Source organism: Lissotriton helveticus, chromosome 7 (assembly GCF_964261635.1).
Source record: "Lissotriton helveticus chromosome 7, aLisHel1.1, whole genome shotgun sequence".
Taxonomy (NCBI): Eukaryota; Metazoa; Chordata; class Amphibia; order Caudata; family Salamandridae; genus Lissotriton; species Lissotriton helveticus.
The window spans coordinates 979,715,722-979,737,495 of record NC_136068.1 but is presented as its reverse complement, the minus strand read 5'-3'; the positions used below and the strand labels follow the sequence as shown (position 1 = coordinate 979,737,495).

General features: G+C 49.6%; 1 protein-coding gene across 6 annotated transcripts in view; it reads right to left on the bottom strand.

The window, feature by feature from the left end:
• The window catches only part of TCOF1 (treacle ribosome biogenesis factor 1), a 402,392-nt gene that overhangs the window by 167,487 nt on the left and 213,131 nt on the right, over window positions 1-21,774 (bottom strand). For all 6 annotated transcript variants that reach the window (XM_078653593.1, XM_078653591.1, XM_078653592.1 and 3 more), the window contains one exon: window positions 17,198-17,380. In XM_078653593.1, coding sequence (XP_078509719.1) covers window positions 17,198-17,380 — 183 coding nt within the window. The remainder of the gene's footprint in view (window positions 1-17,197; window positions 17,381-21,774) is intronic.

The window sequence follows — 21,774 nt, the reverse complement described above, 5'->3', positions numbered from 1 at the left end:
TGGGATTTAATGTACAATGCTCCAGAGGGCATCTTAGAGATGCCCCCTGAAAACCTAACCACAATCCACGTCTGGACTGAGAGGCTGCCTAGGCTGCCCCACAGCAGACATGTTGCTGGACCCCTGGGCGGAGAGCCTCCCGCTCTCCTGGGCCTGCAACAATGCACATCCTGAGCGAGGTGCTAGGTCTCCTCCCCCAGGATGGGCAGGGGGAATCTTCAAAGGCCTGCCGCCTCTGTGAGCTTCTTAAGACCATTTGCTGTACCCAGCAACTGGCCCCCACCAGTCCTGACCCCCACTCTGGCGGGAACACTGGCGGGGAAAAACTATGTCAGGAAGGGGGGTGTGCCAGTCTGTGCCAACCCCACCCCTCAGGTGGGGGAGACTAGGTGAAGCATCTTGAAGATGGGGAGCCCTGCCCAATCACAGCTAGGCTCCTGCCCCCCTCCCACAGGAGAGGAGTAGGCTAGTGGGTGAACCCACCCCAGGACGGGGACCTATTGGTCCCTGCCCTTGCCCTACCTGTAACGCCCCTAAATTCAGTATTTAGGGGCTCCCTGAACGAATAGTTTTCTTACCTGTCGGTGTAGTTTTGCAGCTTGAAGATCTTTCTGGATTCACTATGCTGTGCATTATTCCGCGGTCTTGTGGTTGGGTCCGGATTCGTAGTCTTTTCTTTTTTTTTTTTTTTTTGTAGCCCAGGTGGGCGTCGGCGTCACACCCCTTTGGGTGTATTTCCGGTGACGTCGGCATGCTTCCTGCGGAAGCTCCCACTCTTGGGCGCCATCTTCGGGTTCTTTTTTTCCGTGTTTCTTTCGTTTCCGAAGTAATGGCAATGTTCTATTCAGGTGATATATTACCGCTTTGTACCTTCAAAGTCTTTTCCACTTTTTCTATTTCCACCTCTTCTCTCTCCAGCCTCATCTTTCTGGCGGAGGTGGGTGGGTTCGCTAGTGAATCCAGAAAGATCTTCAAGCTGCAAAACTACACCGACAGGTAAGAAAACTATTAGTTTTGCAGCGTGAATCTTTCTGGATTCACTATGCTGTGCATAGATTTTGTAGCGGTTTCTCATCTCTGTGGCGGTTGGGTGGAAGATGAGCGTTGGGTATTGAATATGTGCTGTAGCACCTTCTGTCCAACTTGAGCTTCCTTGTTCATCTGTATGTCCACACAGTAGTGCTTCGTGAACGTGTGCACCGAAGCCCATGTTGCCGCCAGGTATATGTCTTGTATGGGTGTGTTAGCCAGGAAGGCTATTGTAGCACCCTTTTTCCTAGTGGAGTGGGCACGTGTCCCCTCTGCTAGCTCTTGTCCTGCACGCTTGTGGCAGAGTTGAATTGTCTGTGCGATCCATCGTGCAATGGTCTTTTTGGTTACTGCCTTCCCCATGTAACTGTTGGCGAATGACAGGAAAACAAAACAGTTCTTTGTGTGTCCCTTCGTCCTCTCAATGTAGTGCATGACTGCCCTTCTGGCGTCCAGGGTGTGCAGAGCTCGCTCTGCGGCAGTTGTCGGTTTGTGGAAAACACTCGGTATCTGTATAGACTGGTTCATGTGAAATTTAGATACCACCTTCGGCATGAAGTGTGGGTCAGTCCTCATCACAACTCTATCATTGTGTATTTGTATGTAGGGCTCTTGTAGCGTCAGAGCCTGAAGCTCGCTTACTCTGCGTAAGAACGTTATTGCAACCAGGAAAGCTGTTTTCATAGTTAGCATCTTTAAGGACGCCTTGTGGAGTGGTTCAAAGGGCTCCTTCATGAGTTCCGTTAGGACTATGTTTAAGTTCCATGCAGGTGGCGGCACCCGCTTGGGTGGTGCGATCCTTTTCGCACCTTCTAGGAATCTCTTCACCACCTGTGATGTGAAGAAACTCCTGCAAGTTTCTCCCCTTGTGTAGGCGACTATCGCTGCCAAGTGAACTCTCAAGGAGGATGAGCTAAGGTTCTTCTCTAGCAAGCGCGTCAGGTACTTTAGCACTGTGGAGTCCTTCTTCATTTTATTGTGAAGTCTTTCTTGTCTGCACCATATTGTGAACCTTTTCCATTTCGCAACATAGCACTTCCGAGTGCTAGGTCTTCTTGCCTCCCGCAGGACCCTCAGGATACTTTCTGGCAATCTTAAATGTGCGAACTCTATGTCCTCAGGAGCCACGCTACTAGGCTCATGCTCTCTGGCTCTGGGTGTAGCACCTCACCGTTAGCGCTTCCGGTCCCCCTCCCTGCGGCGGCCAGAGGAGAGCGTAGAAGCGGATGGTGAGAGGCCTGAATACGGGGCGAGGCAGGAGAGGGGGACGGGAGGCAAGGGAAGAAGAAACTTAGAAGTGGCCCCCGGGGTCCAAGAGCGTTCAGGGGGATCCTGGAGGAGGAGCAACGGCTGCCGAAGGGGGCCGTAGCCCCCAGGATTATCAGCTACGAAGACAGCCAACAGCAAGCACCACAAGAGACCCCGGAAGAAGGGTCACCATAGACACGAAATGCATTGGGTAAATGGGAAATGTTAATATGAAATGTCATGGAAACAAAAGGATTCACAGTAATTAAAAAGATGAAATTAATAAATATGAGAGTTTGAAACGAGAATAATCTTATTGAATGGACTATTATTGTTTACGAATTTACCAGAAGAGAACCAAGCAGGTTCTAGTGAAAGTGTGCATAACATTACCATCTAGACAACGGGATTGCCCGCTGACTCCCAATCTTTTCATACTTGTACTTCTTCTCAGTTCTGGGAGTTACTGCCTTGCATGTTGCGGGCTGCCTGAAAGCTTCCTTCCCCTGAGCCAAGACGCTCTCGAGCATTGGAAGGAACTGGCTCCTCGTTTGTGTTGGGAGCAATGTTTCTAGAAGGAAGTCTGCTTTCTGCTTCTCTTCGTCGAGCTGGAGCTTGAAAGCTGCTGCGGCAGCTTGTATCACCGAGTTGTAGGCCCCGATGTCGTCCGGCGGCGAGGGCCTCGAGGGGTAAGTGTCGACCACCTCCTCCGGGCTGTCGGTGTCGACATCTATGTAATCTACCTCCTGTAGGTCAGATGGTGTCGAGTCTGCGTCCGTCCTGCTTTCCTCTTCCTCCCCATAGTTGTAACTATCGTAGGGATTCTCGTACTCCTCCTGGTCATCGATCACCTCGACGTCCTGGTCTTGTTCCTCGACGACTTCGGCGATTTCTTCCTCCTCCTCGAATGCCTCCATCACCGGTGGCTTGGTCTTGTGAGGGATCGTGAAGGCCTTCATCTTTGCATCGAAATCTTTCTTCCGCTGCATGATGTTCTCCATTTCGGCCTCGAGGCGCCTTCTCTTCTTCTCCATCTCTGCCGCGTGTTCCGCGTCGGATGGGTCGGCCGTTCTTTTCGGCGGATGGTTCGTCGCCGTATTATTCGGCGTCGAAGTTTTTGACGTCGGACCGGGTCTTGGGTCTCTGGTCTTTCTCCCTTGGCGTCGATCGATCCTTTTCGGGGACGATTTTCGACGTTTTCTGCTGATCAGCAGCCCTCGGCGCCGGGGACTCCTTCTCGGAGGATCCGCTGGGCCTGGGAGTACTCGCGGACGCCGCCTTTTTTGGCGTCGGCGTTTTCGGGGTCTTGCCCTCGATTTTTCTAGACTCAGAGTCTCTCGGGTTCTTGGGGGCCGAAGAGTCTCCTACCTTGTCAGAAGTCTTCGTGTAATCGGTCTCTACGACCGTGTAGCTGTCGTCTTCGGCGGCAGCGTTGTATTCTTCCTCGGAGGACATCCCCAGCTCGTAGAGGGACGGAGTCGGGGCCTTCCCCTGCAGGGTGGCGTGTGCTACCCTCTGCCTCTCTCTCACACGAAGGGTCTTCGGGGCGAAGGCGGAACAGGCGTTGCAGTCTCCGCTTTCGTGGTTCACCGGTAGGCAAAGGTTGCATACCGGGAGCTGGTCCTTCTGCGCGTACTTGTGGTGGCAGTTACGGCAGAACTTGAACGGCGTGTTGTCCATCATCGAGCGTCCAGGGCCTCTCTGGTCGCGTGTTCGTCGATGATCTCGATAAAAAAACGCCTTCTCCTTGCCGGCTTTTCGTCGATGAAGTCCCCTGCAGTCTTCAGATGACTTCTCCTCGTCTTTTCTGTATTTTCTTTCTTCTTTCTCCAAAAATGTCTGGAGCCCAAACGGGAACGATCTAGACCCCACCGCGGAAAAAAAGAATCTGAAGATGGCGCCCAAGAGTGGGAGCTTCCGCAGGAAGCATGCCGACGTCACCGGAAATACACCCAAAGGGGTGTGACGCCGACGCCCACCTAAGCTACAAAAAAAAAAAAAAAAAAGAAAAGACTACGAATCCGGACCCAACCACAAGACCGCGGAGTAATGCACAGCATAGTGAATCCAGAAAGATTCACGCTGCAAAACCTTCCTTCCCCAGATCCCGATAAGAAAAGAAGAAAGAAGAAAGAAGATCAAGAGCAAGAAGAGCTGCCGTGCAGCTGCTAACAGGACAACACCCACTGACTTGGCCCCAGCCCTACCGGCCTGTCGATTCTGGAACCTGCATAAAAAAGAAGAAAAGCAGAGAAAAAAAAACCATGAGGAGAAAGAGGCTATTTCATACCAACATACCGTTACTAAAAAGGAGAGAAAGGCAAACAAAAGTTTCAAAACGGTTACAACGATTGCAGACCAATCATTATATCCATTCGGTGATCGGGTTCCAAATGTGTAACCCTATAATGCGCTTACGAATACTTTTAGTTTTATATATTGCAATCTCTAGATTATACATAGATAATAACCGAGCTCTCCACCCCAGAAAAGAGGGCGGATCAGGGGAGATCCTCTCTCTGGAGATACACCCCCGTAAAACGGACATACAAATAAACAGAAAAGAGGTCCGGTCCTTGGATGTGGTCAAACATGTGGAATCAGTCCCAAGCAGCACCATCTCAGTATTTATACAAATAGGAGGACCGAATATTTCCACCAAGAAATTTTGTATGGATATCAGTAAGGGACCAAGTTTACCACATGAAAATAACATATGTAGGGCATCAGCTGCAAAACAGCCGCATCTGCTACAGCTAGCTCGTGGACCGGTACTCCATTTGGAGACTTTCCTGGGGTAATAATACAAGTCATGTAAAACCATATAATGTTGGGCAAACATCTTACCAGATATTAGCAGCTCTTTAGCCAAATTAATAGAAGAATAGAGATTAATAGTTGGTGCGTTTAATTTAATTCTCCATCTCTCCTGACACTGATCTAGATCTTCTGGAAGTAACTGAATCAGACAGGAGTAGAAGAAACCAATTGGTAGCCCCTTTCCCATCCCTTCCAATAGCGGGAATTGTTTAAAGCGGGTTTCATATTGCCCCAGCCGTGTACAATAACTGCGGATCTGGAGAAATTTAAAGAAATCATTTTTATGTACTCCATATTTAAATTGTAGCTCGGTAAATTGTAATCGTTGGAATTTAGAAAACATGTCACCAAAATTAATAATGGCTACACTGAAGACTAACAAGTTTGATACCAAACTTCTCAGCACATTAAGCCCACACTGATGCCAGTGTGGGATTTAATGTAAAATGCACTACAGAGGGCATCTTAGAGATGCCCCCTGAAACCTACAGTACCCAGGGCCATTCCTGGGCACTGTAAGTGCAGTGATGCCATTAAGAGTATATGGTGCTGGGAGGTTGTCACAACGAACTCCACAGCACCATAATGGCTACACTGAAGACTGGCAAGTTTGATACCAAACTTCTCAGCACATTAAACCCACACTGATGCCAGTGTGGGATTTCATGTAAAATGCACTACAGAGGGCATCTTAGAGATGCCCCCTGAAACCTAACCTACAATCCACGTCTTGTCTGAGAGGCTGCCTAGGCGCCACACAGCAGCCATGTTGCTGGACACCTGTGTGGAGAGCCCCTGCTCTCCTGGGCCTGCAACAATGCACATCCTGGGCGAGGTGCTTGGTCTCCTCCCCCAGGATGGGCAGGGGGAAGCTTCAAAGGCATGCTGCCGTTGTGAGCTTCTCCAGGCCACTTGCTGTACTCAGCAACTGGCCCCACCAGTTCTGACCCCCACTCTAGGGGGAAGACTGGCAGGAAACCCTACGTCAGGAAATGGGGTGTGCCAGCCTGTGCCAACTCCACCCCTCAGGTGGGAGAGGCGAGGTGAAGCACGACTCTGGGCTACCGCAATCTTGAGGATGGGGAGCCCTACCCACTCACGGCTAAGCTCCTGCCCCCCTCCCACAGGAGAGGAGCAGGTTAGAGGTGTACCCACCCCAGGACAGGGACCTATTGGTCCCTTGCCTCACCCTACCTGTAACACCCCTAAATATAGTATTTAAGGGCACCCTGAACCTTCCTTCCTCAGATCCCGATATCGAAACCAGAAAAGACTAAGAAGAAGACCTGCCGTGCAGCTGCTAACAAGAGGACGACACAAACTGACTTAGCTCCTGCTAAATCCCGGCGTCTCCTGCGGACAGCAACCTCGAGAACCCCAGAGGACCTGCCTGCCTTGACCCTCTTAGAGACTGGAACTCCCACGAGCAGTTGTTCTGCTCAGACAGCAATACCCCTGGTGCCATCCAGGAACCGCGAATCCAACCCACTCTGAACCCGCCGAGCCCAGCCTGTGCCTGAGTGAACAAAGATCCTGAGGACGTCCCCCCAGCGATTCGGACCTGGAATCCAGTGCCCAAAGACCCTAATTGACGACCTAGACGACGCTTGCAGACTCAGAACCAGGGACCCCTCCAACCGCTACCAGCAGATGGTAAGATTTCCCAACGTCGAAAGACACCCCTGCACCTGGCGCCCCCCGGCCTCCTGTGCCCAATTCCAGAGTGCCTACTTATCCTCCAAGATCCCAACTTACCCCTCAAAGTGTTGGTCGCTCCAGAAGATCCTCCGTCCCCGAGCCTACAGCCTTTGTTCCCTTTTCAAGACCTCTATTGAATAACATTGAGCGCCCGACGGATCAAAAGCACCCTGGACCCAGTGCTCCTAGCAGTGCAACCTTTGTCCTATCCTACCCCATTTTCCCTGAGCAAGTGACCAGGAGCCCAGCTCCCACAGCCACGTGGCCTGCTAGCCAGCAGCCACCAACCGAAGGCCCCCTGCCTCTCGTCGGATAACATTGTGCCCAACTACCACTGCACCCGGCTACCCCTGTGCTGCTGAGGGTGTACCAACTGTACCTACCTGACCCTGGAAGACCCCTGAGTTTATGCCCAGAACTCTGCCAGTCGAGTACTTATCTAAAAGCAGAGAACTCACTTTCCTTCCATAGGCTAACATTGACTTGTTTCACAAATTTTGGAACTTTAAAATATTCATCTAAAATCAGCCGAACTACGAATTCCGATTTACTTACCTGTGATCAGGAGAGACCTCCGTGCTGCATCTTTGAGCCCAGTACTGACGCTGAAAAGCAATTCTAACCGTACTTACCAGTAACTTGAATTTCATTCCATAGTATAGCAATGCCTGCTTTTTGCTGAAAAACTTTCTAAGTGTCGATTTTTGAAACGTATAAATATGCTCTAAAAATCGTGCCAACGATAAAAACGTAATTACTTGCCTGTTTTAGACAGAGGTCCCAGTGCTGAACCTAGGAGTCCAGCCCTAGATTACAAAAGTAACGTGAATATGCTTTACCTGCAAATTGAATTTCGTTCCATAGGATAACATTGGTAATTTCAACTGAAAAAGTTTCAAAGCGTCAACTTATAAAATACAATAATATTCCTTAAAAATCACTACCATAACCAAAACGCTTTCACTTAACTGTTTACAGCTCATGTGCCAGGACTGAATCTAGGATCCAGTCCTGTCGTTAGTAAGGAGTAGTTTCTTACCTGTAACTCCAGTTCTGTAGTAGGGGTATCTCTGTTATAGTCATAATCTAGTGAATAGTCCCGCCCATGTGCGTGGACCCCGGAGCAATCAAAAATAATCTCTTAAGCGGTCTTCATTGCAGTCCTGCATAGACACTTAAAAATTAAATTAAAGACAATAATGCAGCCTGTACCTACAAGGCTACACTGTCCCGTACTTCAGCTAGAAATGCCAAGGATATAACATCAAAAACACATTAAACACAATCTGTCAAGTTTCACCCATAGAGAAACTTTCCTCCCCTCACCAAATCCTTGGAATGATAACGAGAAAGGTAGTGACAGACAAGCCTCCATTGGCTGCCATTATGTGTCTGGAAAAGAGATACCGTGCCTTTAAGGAACTCTCTGGAGACCCTCGGTATCCCAGCATGCTCAGCCCCTTCCTTTTACCTTCAGTTCTTTTTGAAGGTGCATAAAGCAAGGCCTGTAGCATACATCACAGTACCATTTTCTCCACCGGGGAGGAGGGCGGGCGCTTATGACTATGGCTGTGGTAGCAGTGCACCTGAGAAAGAATAAGTGTTTGTCTACCCCTACCTGGACGACTGGTTGATCAAAGCCTCCACCTTCCAGGAAGCACAGTTGCACTTCAACAGGACGGCCGTCCTGTTGAACAGTCTGGGGTTGCACATAAATCTGTCCAAGTCTGTCCCGATTCCTGTGCAGTGTCTGCAGTACTTGGGAGCCTCCATCAATACGCTGTCGGCAAGCGTGTCTCCATTGGAGGAGAGACGCTTATCCATCCTTCGGAAGGCTCAGGCTCTCATAGCTGCTCCATCTACAACAGTGAGGACGGTGTTTTCTCTACTGGGATCGATGGCCTCTCGTATCTTCCTCACTCCGCACGCGCGCCTACACATGAGGCCGCTACAGGAATGTTTGGAGGACCAGTGGGACCAGAGGAAAGGGTGTTGGGATGACCGGATTCAGTTGTCTCTTCACGCCCAACAATCCCTGAGATGGTGGTGCTCGGCAGAGAATCTCCTCAGAGGGGTCCCTTTCCACAAGGACATCCCGACTCAGACTATCGTGACGGATGCGTCTCTCCTGGGCTGGGGAGCGCATTCAGACCATCTACAGATCCAGGGAACATGGTCTATGGCGGAGTCCATGTATCGCATCAATTTCCTGGAACTCAGAGCGGTGCACTTGGCACTGAAGGCCTTTCATCCGTCCTTCCAGACCAACTCCTTGCTTGTGCAGACGGACAATACGACCACGATGTATTACCTCAACAAGCAGGCGGGTTCAAGATCGCGCACAGGAGGCACAGTTGATCTGGCACTGGCTTCTAGCCAGAGGACTGACGATAACGGCAACTCATCTGATTTTCATGTTAATCAGACTATAACTTTACCAACATTTTTCCAGAATCCTTCCACTCCAGCGGAACGGTCTCTACATTCCCTGGATGTCAGAAGGAATAGTTTCTTACCTGTAACTACAGTTATTCGCTTTCTGATAACCGAGCTGGATACATGACACAATCCACCTAGAGATGGACTGTTTCGAAGTAGCCAGACCAGTCCTAACCGACCATAGTTGACAAACAGCTGGTCGGACCTACGAATATCCTTGGTCTTATCCAGATAGAATTTCAACACCCTTCTGACATCCAGGGAATGTAGAGACCGTTCCGCTGGAGTGGAAGGATTCTGGAAAAATGTTGGTAAAGTTATAGTCTGATTAACATGAAAATCAGAAATCACCTTGGGAAGGAACTTAGGGTGAGTACGCATAAAAACCTTAGCAGCATGAAATACAGTATAAGGTTCCTGGCAACACAATGCCTGAATTTCACTCACCCTGCGGGCCGATGTAATGGCCCCGCGGAACGCCGCCTTCCAAGACAGGTGCTGCAGTGAAGCCTTATGAATAGGCTCGAACGGTTCCTTCATCAGCCTGGACAGCACCACATTCAGCTCCCATGAAGGCGAAGGACGCCGAACAGGAGGAAACACTTTCTTCAACCCTTCGAAAAAATCCTTAATCACAGGGATCTGGAAGAAAGAGGTCTGTGAAGGGCATTTCCTGTAAGCAGTCAATGCAGCCAGATGAACCTTAATGGAATGGAAATTAAGGCCAGACTGAGCTAGATGCAGAAGGTACGGAAGGATAACATCGTCCTTGCAGGTCGTTGGATCATAGTTCTTAGACATGCACCAGATACAGAATCTCTTCCATTTGTAAACATAAGAGGTCCTAGTAGATGGCCTCTTAGCCTCCTTCAATATGTCCATGCAATCCTCAGGAAGATTCAAGTGGCCATATTGCACTATCTCAGGAGCCATGCTGCCAAACTCAACGATGAGAGGTTGGGGTGCACCATCTGCCCCCCGAACTTCATGAGAAGGTCCAGCCGGCACAGCAGCCGCCGATGAGGCAGGATTGACCGGTGAAGCAGGTCCGTGAGCAACCACTGCCTGGGCCATTCCGGAGCAATGAGGATCATCCGCGCCCGGGACTGGGCCAGCTTGATGAGCACCGCCGGAATCAGGGGAATGGGTGGAAAAGCGTACCGAAAGCTGTTCAACCAGCTGATCCATAACGCGTTCCCCAGGGTCCCCGGTTGGTAAGATCTCGAGGCGAAGTCACGGCATTTGCTGTTTTCGGCGGTGGCAAACAGATCCACGTCTGGAGTGCCCCACATGGCGAAGATTTCGTCGAGCACTTCGTCGTTTATGACCCTCTCATGGTTTTCTTGAGGCAACCTGCTGAGGGCGTCCGCCTGAACATTCTGCACACCGGGCAGATGAGTTGCCGTTATCGTCAGTCCTCTGGCTAGAAGCCAGTGCCAGATCAACTGTGCCTCCTGTGACAGTGTGCGCGATCTTGAACCCGCCTGCTTGTTGAGGTAATACATCGTGGTCGTATTGTCCGTCTGCACAAGCAAGGAGTTGGTCTGGAAGGACGGATGAAAGGCCTTCAGTGCCAAGTGCACCGCTCTGAGTTCCAGGAAATTGATGCGATACATGGACTCCGCCATAGACCACGTTCCCTCGATCTGTAGATGGTCTGAATGCGTTCCCCAGCCCAGGAGAGACGCATCCGTCACGATAGTCTGAGTCGGGATGTCCTTGTGGAAAGGAACCCCTCTGAGGAGATTCTCTGCCGAGCACCACCATTGCAGGGATTGTTGGGCGTGAAGAGACAACTGAATCCGGTCGTCCCAACACCCTTTCCTCTGGTCCCACTGGTCCTCCAAACATTCCTGTAGCGGCCTCATGTGTAGGCACGCGTGCGGAGTGAGGAAGATACGAGAGGCCATCGATCCCAGTAGAGAAAACACCGTCCTCACTGTTGTAGATGGAGCAGCTATGAGAGCCTGAGCCTTCCGAAGGATGGATAAGCGTCTCTCCTCCAATGGAGACACGCTTGCCGACAGCGTATTGATGGAGGCTCCCAAGTACTGCAGGCACTGCACAGGAATCGGGACAGACTTGGACAGATTTATGTGCAACCCCAGACTGTTCAACAGGACGGCCGTCCTGTTGAAGTGCAACTGTGCTTCCTGGAAGGTGGAGGCTTTGATCAACCAGTCGTCCAGGTAGGGGTAGACAAACACTTATTCTTTCTCAGGTGCACTGCTACCACAGCCATGCATTTTGAAAAAGTCCTGGGTGCAGACTTCAGTCCAAACGGTAGTACGGTGTACTGATAGTGATTGGCGCCGACTAGGAAGCACAGGAACTTCTGATGTTTCCGTGCAATGGGCACATGGAAGTACGCATCTTGCAGATCTATCGCACACAACCAGTCTCCTCTCTGCAGCTGAGGATAAATCTGGTGCAAAGACAGCATTCAAAACTTTTCCCTGCGAATCCACTTGTTTGCTTGTCGCAAATCCAGAATGGGCCTGAACTCGTTCTTGTCCTTCTTCTGGACTAGGAAGAAGCGTGAGTAAAGGCCCTTTCCCCTTTGAGACAGAGGGACGTCTTCTATCGTCCTTTTTCTTAACAGGGTATAGGCCTCCACCTGGAGCTCGAGCAGCCGGAACTGCGAGCTGACCGGTGGGATCGCTGGAGGCGGACTGGTGAACCGAAGACTGTATCCATTGCAAACAATATTCAGCACCCACTTGTCTTGAGTAATGTTTCTCCACTCTGCCAGGTAATGTTGGATGCTTCCCCCTACCGGAGCGGGTAACGGATGAGGGGGAAGAAGCACCTCAGGGCCTAGACCCAGCCGGGCCTTTGGTCGCAGATGAGGCCTGCTGACCACCAAGGCCCCTCTGGCGCTTTTGGAACGGGCGCCGCTGGAACTGCTGCTGCCCAGCTTGTCGACCTTGCCCTCTACCTTGCGCCCTGTACCGTCTTTGGAACGAGCAGAAGGTCTTCTTCTGTTCCTTTGGCTTCTCCAATCTGACAGCCGTCAATGTCTCCGCCTCCGCCTTCATGCGGGCCATCTACTCGTCCGCGTGTTTTCCAAAGAGGGTCTCACCCGAGAAGGGTAGATTGGCAACCCTCTGCTGCGCCTCGGGCTTCAAGGACGTCAGACGCAGCCAGGCGTGGCGCCTCAGGTTGACCCCATGGCAGTATCCATGCGCTACCAGGAGGGAGGAATCCGCAGCCGAACTGATCACCTGGTTGGAGACCATCAGTCCTTCATTAAGAATTTCTTGGAAATCTTCCCTCTTCTCCCGGGGAAGGGGTTCCACGAACCGTGTAAGGGACTCCCAGAGGGACCGATCATAACGTCCCAACAGGGCCGAGGCACTAACGGCCTTCATAGACGTGGATGCCGTCCCGCAGACCTTCCTGCCTGCCGAATCCATCCAGCAGCTCCCCTTGTCAGGAGGCACTGTCGATGACGGGGTGGTGGCGTGTTGTTTCCTCGCCGCCGTCACAATCACTGAATCCGGCGCAGGGTCCAAGCGAAGAAACGCAGGATCAGAGTCAGGGGCCCGATACTTCTTATGCAGCCTGGAAGGCGCTGATTTTCTAACAGCTGGGGTGAGGAAGAGCTCCATGGCGGGTTCCACCAGCCCAGGCACCAACGGCAACAAGGGACGAGACAACTGTTTCTTGTGCAGGGTCTCGAAGATGACGGACGTCGAGGGCGTGGGCACCGTGAGTGTGATGCCCAGCTTCGCCGCACCTCGCAGCAACACCTCCTGGAAGGAGACCATGTCGTCGATCGGGGACACCCTCCTCCGAGGGGAGTCAGACAGGGTTGGCGAGTAGTCCCTGCCACTGGACGAATCCGTGTGGCGGGATCTAGACCTGTCCCTCCTACGGCGCCATCTGGACCTTGTAGACAAGCGACGGCGACTCCTGCACCTATCTCTCAGTCTTTAGCGAGACCTCGACCTCCGCGGCCTCGGACGTTCTACGGACCGGACAGGAGGTCGCTGTGGAGGCCGAACCGGGAGCCTAGGTTGCAGAGGCCCCGTTGGCGGCGACGGCAACCGAGGCAGTGAGGCCGATCTTGGAGGAGCCGGTGGAGGACAGTGAGGAGGAACCGGAGGCGGTGGAGGAGTAGGAGGTTGTGGAGGAGGAGTCTAGGTACGCGGAGGAGGATCCACGGGCAAAGGAGGAGGTGTAGGGGACCTCGGTTTGGAGGGTGAGTAAACTTGAGAGTACTCCGAGCCCGGAGACTGTCCCACTCTCCTTTTCTTCTTCTTCTTCTGTCCAGAGGGGGGCGATCTTGAGGCCCTACCCCTCGTAGACGAGCGACGGCGCCGCCGCGACCGTGTGCTCGCTGAAGCCGAAGACTCCGTCCTGGTCCTAGAACGTCCAGGCTTCCTCCTAGACGCAGAGTGTCCCTTCGACGTACGTCTGCTCGGCGTCGACTGTCGATGCCTCGACGGTGACCGTCTTCTGGATTACGGCGATCTCCTCGGCGTCGACGACCTACGTCTCAACGCTGATCTTCGTCTCGACGCCGCTGACTTACGCGTCGATGTCGACGGTGTCGCCTCGACGGCGAGCGCCGGTGTCTTGACCCCTCTCGGCGTTGTTAATGGCTCGACGACGAGTCAGTCCTAGACGTCGATCTCGTCGGAGATCTCGACGTCAGTCCTCTCGACGTCGAACGTCGACGGCATTTCGACCCAGAGCCCTGGGGAGACAGGGAACAGACAGTGGTCATGCCTTTCGAAGCCGACGTCGAGGCCACCGACGGAGACCGGTGGCGTTTTCTGACCTTTTCCTTACTGGGGAGCCCCGCAGAGGCCTGCGCACGGGCAGAGGAAGGAGCCCCTTCATGCCCAGACCCACCTTCTCCTTGCTGCCTCCTCTGCTCCAAGCCGTGGAGCCTGGTCTTCTTCCTGTCTTTCAGGGTCCTTTTAGGGAACTGCAGACAGATATCACACTCCTCAGGAACATGAGAAGAAGGCAGACACAGGATGCACACCCTGTGAGGATCTGATTTTGCCTTTTTTCTAGAGCACTCAGGGCACTTATTAAATAAGGCAGGCATATTTGATAAAAGAGCACTCAACACCAGAGAAACTCCAGCAAAATGAGAAAAGGCAAAAGGACGTCGAGTGAACACACTCTAACACTTTAAAAGTGCAAAATTTGTAGAAAAAAATGCAAAAAGGGAGAGCTCAATGCTCCAGGGTCCTGCTAGCAGGAGCCGGAAAAAAGAACTGAAAGTAAAAGGAAGGGGCTGAGCATGCTGGGATACCGAGGGTCTCCAGAGAGTTCCTTAAAGGCACGGTATCCCTTTTCCAGACACATAATGGCAGCCTATGGAGGCTTGTCTGTCCCTACCTTCCTCTCTATCATTCCAAGGATTTGGTGAGGGGAGGAAAGTTTCTCTATGGGTGAAACTTGTGTTTTTGTGTTTTTGACGTTATATCCTTGGCATTTCTAGCTGCAGTACTGGACAGTGTAGCCTTGTAGGTACAGGCTGCATTATTGTCTTTAATTTTCTCTTAAGTGTCTATGCAGGACTGCAATGAAGACAGCTTAAGAGATTATTTTTGATTGCTCTGGGGTCCACGCACATGGGCAGGACTATTCACTAGATTATGACTATACACAGACATCTCCTACTACAGAAAGTAATTTACAAAGTAACTAATTGCATTTAACTGAAAATTCCCATTGAGCTCATTGTTGCATTGTGTTTGAAATTGTGTTGCCTATTGCAACAAACTGTACCTATTGCATTCAAAAGTCTATTGCCTATTTGAAAAGTATTTAACTAAAGTCATTCATCCTGAGAAAGTATATTTTGATATTTTGTTGGTTCTAAAATAAAACTATATCTTTTTATACAAAACAATTAGCCTAAAGTTCAGTTCTTGAGTGTGTGAGACCATTTGCTGACAGTGTGTACAGCAAATGCTTTACACTGTCCTCTGATACTGTCTTCCTGCTCGACCAAGCTACCACTTGAGAGAGTAAGGTTATATCGGACTTTAGCCACTGCCAAACCTCTGGGGACTGGGGACTCTATACACACTGTACCTTACTGTGGTTCAGTATATATAGAGCGGTAATTGCAAACACAACAATGATGGACAGAATGTGGATCAATGTCACACATTCACCCCAGTCCATAGATCTGGGCCCAAATCCATCGTTTTTCCACTCCACACCACCCTGGGTTAGACAATGGCGATATGCAAATCAGCGCTGACCCTGTGCCCCATGGGAACAGTCCAGTCCGAACTACAAAAGCCATGTCCTTCCCAGAACGGAACCAAGCATCAGAGGACCGGCCCGGTTTCGAGGTAACACCTCTCATCAGCCCGGCTAGCTTGATTCCAGGGGTGTGGAGTGCCTGGGACTCACGTCTGAGCATCTGAGCTTGTTTCCGTTCTGGGAAGGACATGGCTTTTGTAGTTCGGACTGGACTGTTCCCATGGGGCACAGGGTCAGCGCTGATTTGCATATCGCCATTGTCTAACCCAGGGTGGTGTGGAGTGGAAAAACGATGGATTTGGGCCCAGATCTTTGGACTGGGGTGAATGTGTGACATTGATCCACATTCTGTCCATCATTGTTGTGTTTGCAGGTACCGCTCTAAGTGTACTGGGGATGCTCAGACGTGAGTCCCAGGCACTCCACACCACTGGAATCAAGCTAGCCGGGCTGATGAGAGGTGTTACCTCGAAACCGGGCCGGTCCTCGGATGCTTGTTTCCGTTCCGGGAAGGACATGGCTTTTGTAGTTCGGACTGGACTGTTCCCATGGGGCACAGGGTCAGCGCTGATTTGCATATCGCCATTGTCTAACCCAGGGTGGTGTGGAGTGGAAAAACGATGGATTTGGGCCCAGATCTTTGGACTGGGGTGAATGTGTGACATTGATCCACATTCTGTCCATCATTGTTGTGTTTGCAGGTACCGCTCTAAGTGTACTGGGGATGCTCAGACGTGAGTCCCAGGCACTCCACACCACTGGAATCAAGCTAGCCGGGCTGATGAGAGGTGTTACCTCGAAACCGGGCCGGTCCTCGGATGCTTGTTTCCGTTCTGGGAAGGACATGGCTTTTGTAGTTCGGACTGGACTGTTCCCATGGGGCACAGGGTCAGCGCTGATTTGCATATCGCCATTGTCTAACCCAGGGTGGTGTGGAGTGGAAAAACAATGGATTTGGGCCCAGATCTTTGGACTGGGGTGAATGTGTGACATTGATCCACATTCTGTCCATCATTGTTGTGTTTGTCAGTATATATAGAGCCACTTTCCTACACAGGGTGTCAAATACGGGTAGGCAGGAGCATGCAGGGCTGACATTTGGTACCCCTCAGGCAAAGCAGCAATGCCAGCGAGCAAAAGTTTAAAACTACGCCCCAGTCGGACATCACAGACCCTGCTACCAGCAAGTGTAGTCAGTCATGATTGTAGTACTGTATGCGCTACTGGGCTGAGGGTGACGCCCTGGCGGCCCAGGTCTCTGAGCCTCTGACTCACCTGAGGCCTGCAGCTTCGGTGGCAGGCACAGGTGGGCAGCAGACTGTAGCTAGCAATTATTAAATTATAGTCTCACGATCAGTCTCAGTGCCACTGGCCGCCTCACGTACAGTTACAATTGTGCATGACAATACCACTGAGCCCTGCCCCACACTATGCCCCAACCTCTGGCTGAAAACCATGCACGCCTCGCACCATGTAGCCAATATACACACGAACCCTTTAATTTAGGAGACGAGACAGCAGCGCTGGCGAGAGAACTTTACAACTACGTCTCAAACGGGAGTCACGGACCCTACTGTCGGCTAGTGTAGTACTATGTGATGTGCAGACAAGTCCTACTCAGACTGTGTGAAGTCCTTACAGCATGCAAATCTAGAAAGCAACCACAATGCTTGAGAACATTTCTACAGACAAAATAAATCTAACAAAGAATTCACAAGAAACATACTGCGGCTACTTGTTCCTCCTCTTCGTCTTCTGAGGACGAGCTGCTTTCAGAGCTCTGCGCAGATTGCGACTTAATCTTTGCAGAGGTTGACTTCTTAGACAATGCATCTTGTTTAGACACTGGTGTAACAATTTTTCCCTTGGTGGTGGCTACCTTTGACAGTACTTTGGCAGCAGGCTTTGGCTGAAACAAAAATTACATAAAACAGAAGTTAGTTAGGTGAATGTTAGCCTTGATTGGAGCAGAACCAGCCATTTGAAATTTACAGATTAGATTTCGCCTAACTTGAGGTTAACCTTTTCTACGACTTTGCTGAAATGTACAAGCACTTAAGTGATTACTTTGATTTTGGATTGGACGGAGCCAAATGGTTTAAGTCGGACAGGAGAGAAGGATGTCTGTGCATCCCTTTTTTAGGATAACCTTGTGGTTAGCCGAAATCCTAATTGGAGACTCCTGGTCTGCAAGGCTAAACTTACTTCCATCAGCCTTAGAACAGAGTGAGATTATTCCTATAGTCTCCTGATCTTTCCCCATGTGTCCCAAAACCTGTGCAAGACATGTCGGTTATAGTTTCTGGGAACTGGGTGCAATGATAACCAATCAACTACCAGGGGGTAATCCTAGTTAGGTCTGTTCTGCATCTTCTATTACATATAGTAGATATTTCCTCTCTGCTGCAGTCTGTAACCACAAACTGTTGAACTATTCTCACATTGGTATTGTGAGTAGCCATGTAGAAGATACTTAATACAAAATGCCACTCTGGAAGATCAGGGCCTTGAAGCCCTGGCTCTCTGTTCTTCATTTTGCCCCCAGTTTTAGAGCAGTCAAGAAATACTGCTATACAGAATGCAGAAAGCGTATTCAGGAGAAAAGATGTCCTGTGCTGTACTACACTATGGCATTAGCTGCTAATAATTCTCATTACGAGTTCTAGAGCATCGTCAATCATTGGTGCCTATTGAAGAGTATTGTGTAATTTGTTTTCCTAGGCCAAAAAGAGGTCTGCTTCAATCTTCTTTTCCACGCATCAATCTTTTTAGTCCCATGGTCAGAATAGCCTTGTGATCACACTGGGATTCATTGACCTTTTAATATTTATAACTATATGGAATGCAGCACCAAAAAGGGGGGTAAACATCCTTAACAACCAATGTGAAACAAAGCATGCCATTACCCCGCATTTTTTACTCTGCAAAATCTTTTACAATGCAGGGCTTTATACCACAAACCATTACAATGCATTTCCAAAAGCAACAGCCCAGTGGAATTACAATAGTAAATTGCATTTTAATGGATTGCGTTGTACAGCCCTGAGTTGTAAAAGATTTTGCGCAGTAAAAAATGCAGGATAATGGCACGCGTTGTAAACGCGCGCGGAGTAAAGTGTCCTATTCAATGGGACCAATGTAAGTAGGATCCTGCAGTGCGTGACATACTTCAGCACAATCCTGGGCATTACAAACCTTGTTGTGGCCGGCTTCCTACACTTGTCTGCATCTATTTGCGAGACCCCTTGTAACAGAACAAGGAAAGTTTCTTCTTTTCATAGGGGTGAGCAGCTCAATCAGGAAACCAGAGTCCTCTTCATTCTCCTAGACCTGCACCTTAGGTAAGTGTGCTGCCCTATGCTATTCAGAGTGAAATGAGTCTTTCACATCTGGAGAAAATCATCAAACGCAGTCTGGTTAATACTAGTCCCAAATATTTTCAGATACTTTTTCATATGCATGTTCCTGCAGTGGTTAGAGTGATGAAGGATGCTATAGGTTCAGGTCTCCTGATTCCCAACTCGTGTTTAAGACACTAGTCCACGTCTCCCATTTAAGACAAACATTCCCCATTTTACAAAATTCAGGAGATCCGTTGACTGCGGCGAATTAGCAAGACCCAATAAGGTGAGCACCTGGAAGGTAATTGTCTATTGTGCGGCGGTTTTAATTTCTTTCTTCTGAACGATACATTTTATTGTATTTTATTTGTGTTTTAAGCTTTATGGGGTTTTACCCAAAATAAACTTGATTGTTAGACCTCGGGCAGATGAAATGCCGAGCCTAAGCTTTGTGCGTGTAAAACAATGAAGCGTTTTGCTGGCATCAACCCAGGAAGTATCACGGAGCGGAACCGATTATAATAATAGCTTGTTTTGATAGCGCTCTGTACACTGCTGCAATCTAGTTCATAGTGGCGCTTGAAATAAAATGTTAATGCTAACCCATCTTTGTGGAACTTATTTTATTAGCCTTAAAAGGGACGCAGCCGCTCTTGGAAGGCATTCGTACTCTTTACCAGACGACTGGTGTTGGGTTTGACCCCACTGTGCGTCCATGCTCTCACAAAGAAAATAGTAGAAATTAAAGGTTCTGGCTGGATGTAGTTCTTCACAGCTGATGCAACAGAACAAAAAAAGCGCCGAAAGAAGCTTTTACTTAAAGCAGGGGGCAGGGGAGCGGATCCCTTTGAAGCACGGCCTCACGGCTGTGAAAGAAGTGAAAAAACAGCAGGGAAGTAATTAGGGGGGAGGAGAAGTGAGGCCGAGCGTGCGCTGGGGTGAATGCCTGAGGCCGAGCTGCCTGTGGGAGGGAGGCTGATGGCTTTGATGTGGACGTGTGTTCCACACGATTGCACCACACGAACTGTCTGAAATCCGCGATGGTTTCAGACCTTGGTTTGCCCTCAATACTCTCGTCTATTAACCCTTCCGGGATTAAATGGCGAGACCCAAAAACAATAGCAACTCTTATGTCCATGTGAATAGGGGTATCAAGACTTGGAGTTATGAGTCGTCCCAGACACCGATTCCCACAGGCTAAGGGTCTGGTCACTGAAATTTGTTTGAGACGGTCCCTACAAAATTTAAACCATATAGTTTTAGGATGGGACATATTTCCTTTGTACATATGAAAAAAATAATTTTGCAATGTGATAACTCCTTAGGGCTGAGGATCAAGGTAGGAGCCATCTCCAGATCCACGTACGAAGGTGTGGACTGAATAGTTTACCTGTCGGTGTAGTTTTGCAGCTTGAGAATCTTTCTGGATTCACTATGCTGTGCATTATTCCGCGGTCTAGTGGTTGGGTCCGGAATCGTAGTCTTTTTCAGTTTATTTCTTTTTTTTCATAGCCTAGGTGGGCGTCGACGTCCCACCTTTAGGTGTCCTTCCTGTGACGTCGGCACCATCTTCGGATTCTTTTTTTCTTGTTTTTGTCTCATGTCCGTTCATCCTTTTCCAATCTTTTCAAGTTCTTCCTTAATATAAAGGAATTTCCGTTTTGTCTCTTTGAAAGTGTTTGATTGTATATTGTCCTTGTATTACCTCCTCCTCCTGCCTCATCTTTCTGGCGGAGGAGGGTGGGTTCGCTAGTGAATCAAGAAAGATCTTCAAGCTGCAAAACTACACCGACAGGTAAGAAACTATTAGTTTTGCAGCGTTAATCATTCTAGATTCACTATGCTGTGTATAGACTTTGTAGCGGGTTATGTTTGTGGCGGCTGGGTGGAAGATGAGCGTTGGTTGTTGAATATGTGTTGAAGCACTTTCTGTCCTACTTGTGCTTCCTTCTTCATTCGTATATCCACACAGTAGTGCTTAGTGAACGTGTGCACTGAAGCCCATGTTGCCGCCAGGCATATGTCTTGAATGGGTGTGTTAGCCAGGAAAGCTATTGTTGCTCCCTTTTTCCTGGTAGAGTGCGCTTGTGCTCCTTCTAGTAGTTCTTGCCCTGCCTGCTTGTGACAGAATTGTATAGATTGTGCAGTCCATCGTGCGATGGTGCCCTTTGTTACTGGTCTACCCAGGAAACTGCTTGCGTAGGACATAAAGAACTGCTTTGTTTTCCTGTGCTTCCTGGTCCTTTCCAGAAAATGCATTACTGCCCTTCTAGAATCCAGTGTGTGCAGTGCCCTCTCTGCACGTGTGGATGGTTTCTGAAAGAAGCCTGGTGTGAGAAGTTGGCCTGATATGCAGTGCTCACTATTCTAGTGATCACTATGTATCAGTCCAAACAACCCTTATTGATGATTGGTTGTAAGTCAACCTTATAGACCAGCTATCCTAGTAGCATGGATACGAGCAGTCTAAGGCTAAGACTCTAGAGGGCGTGTTAAGCCAGCTGTTTTACCATCACATTACCCCTTGAACACAAAGTGAAAGGACACCACACAAGTTGTTATGAAAATAAACGTATATTTATTTATAACAAGACTACCCTGAACTCTTTATGAGTCAGGGAGCTAAGCACACAACAAAACTCTTACGCAAATACTTTAAGTCGCACAATTTACACAAATGCCCTAGGGGCACGAAAAACCATATACACAGTAAGTGGAATGCGAACTTGCTAGTAGGTAAGTAATACTTTTCTAGACTCAGGAATCGCTAGGCCTACAATTCTAAACACTGGGATTAGATGCAGGAGGCCTGTGGACGTCGTGTGCAGAGTGGGAACTCTCACGCGTAAGGCGGGAAAAAGTCTATGGAGGCTAGCAGTTGCAAAGTTACTGTTCTCGGGCGAACCCGACTAGGTGGGTCGAAAACAAGAGTGGATCCCAACACTTAGGGTGTTGGACTATG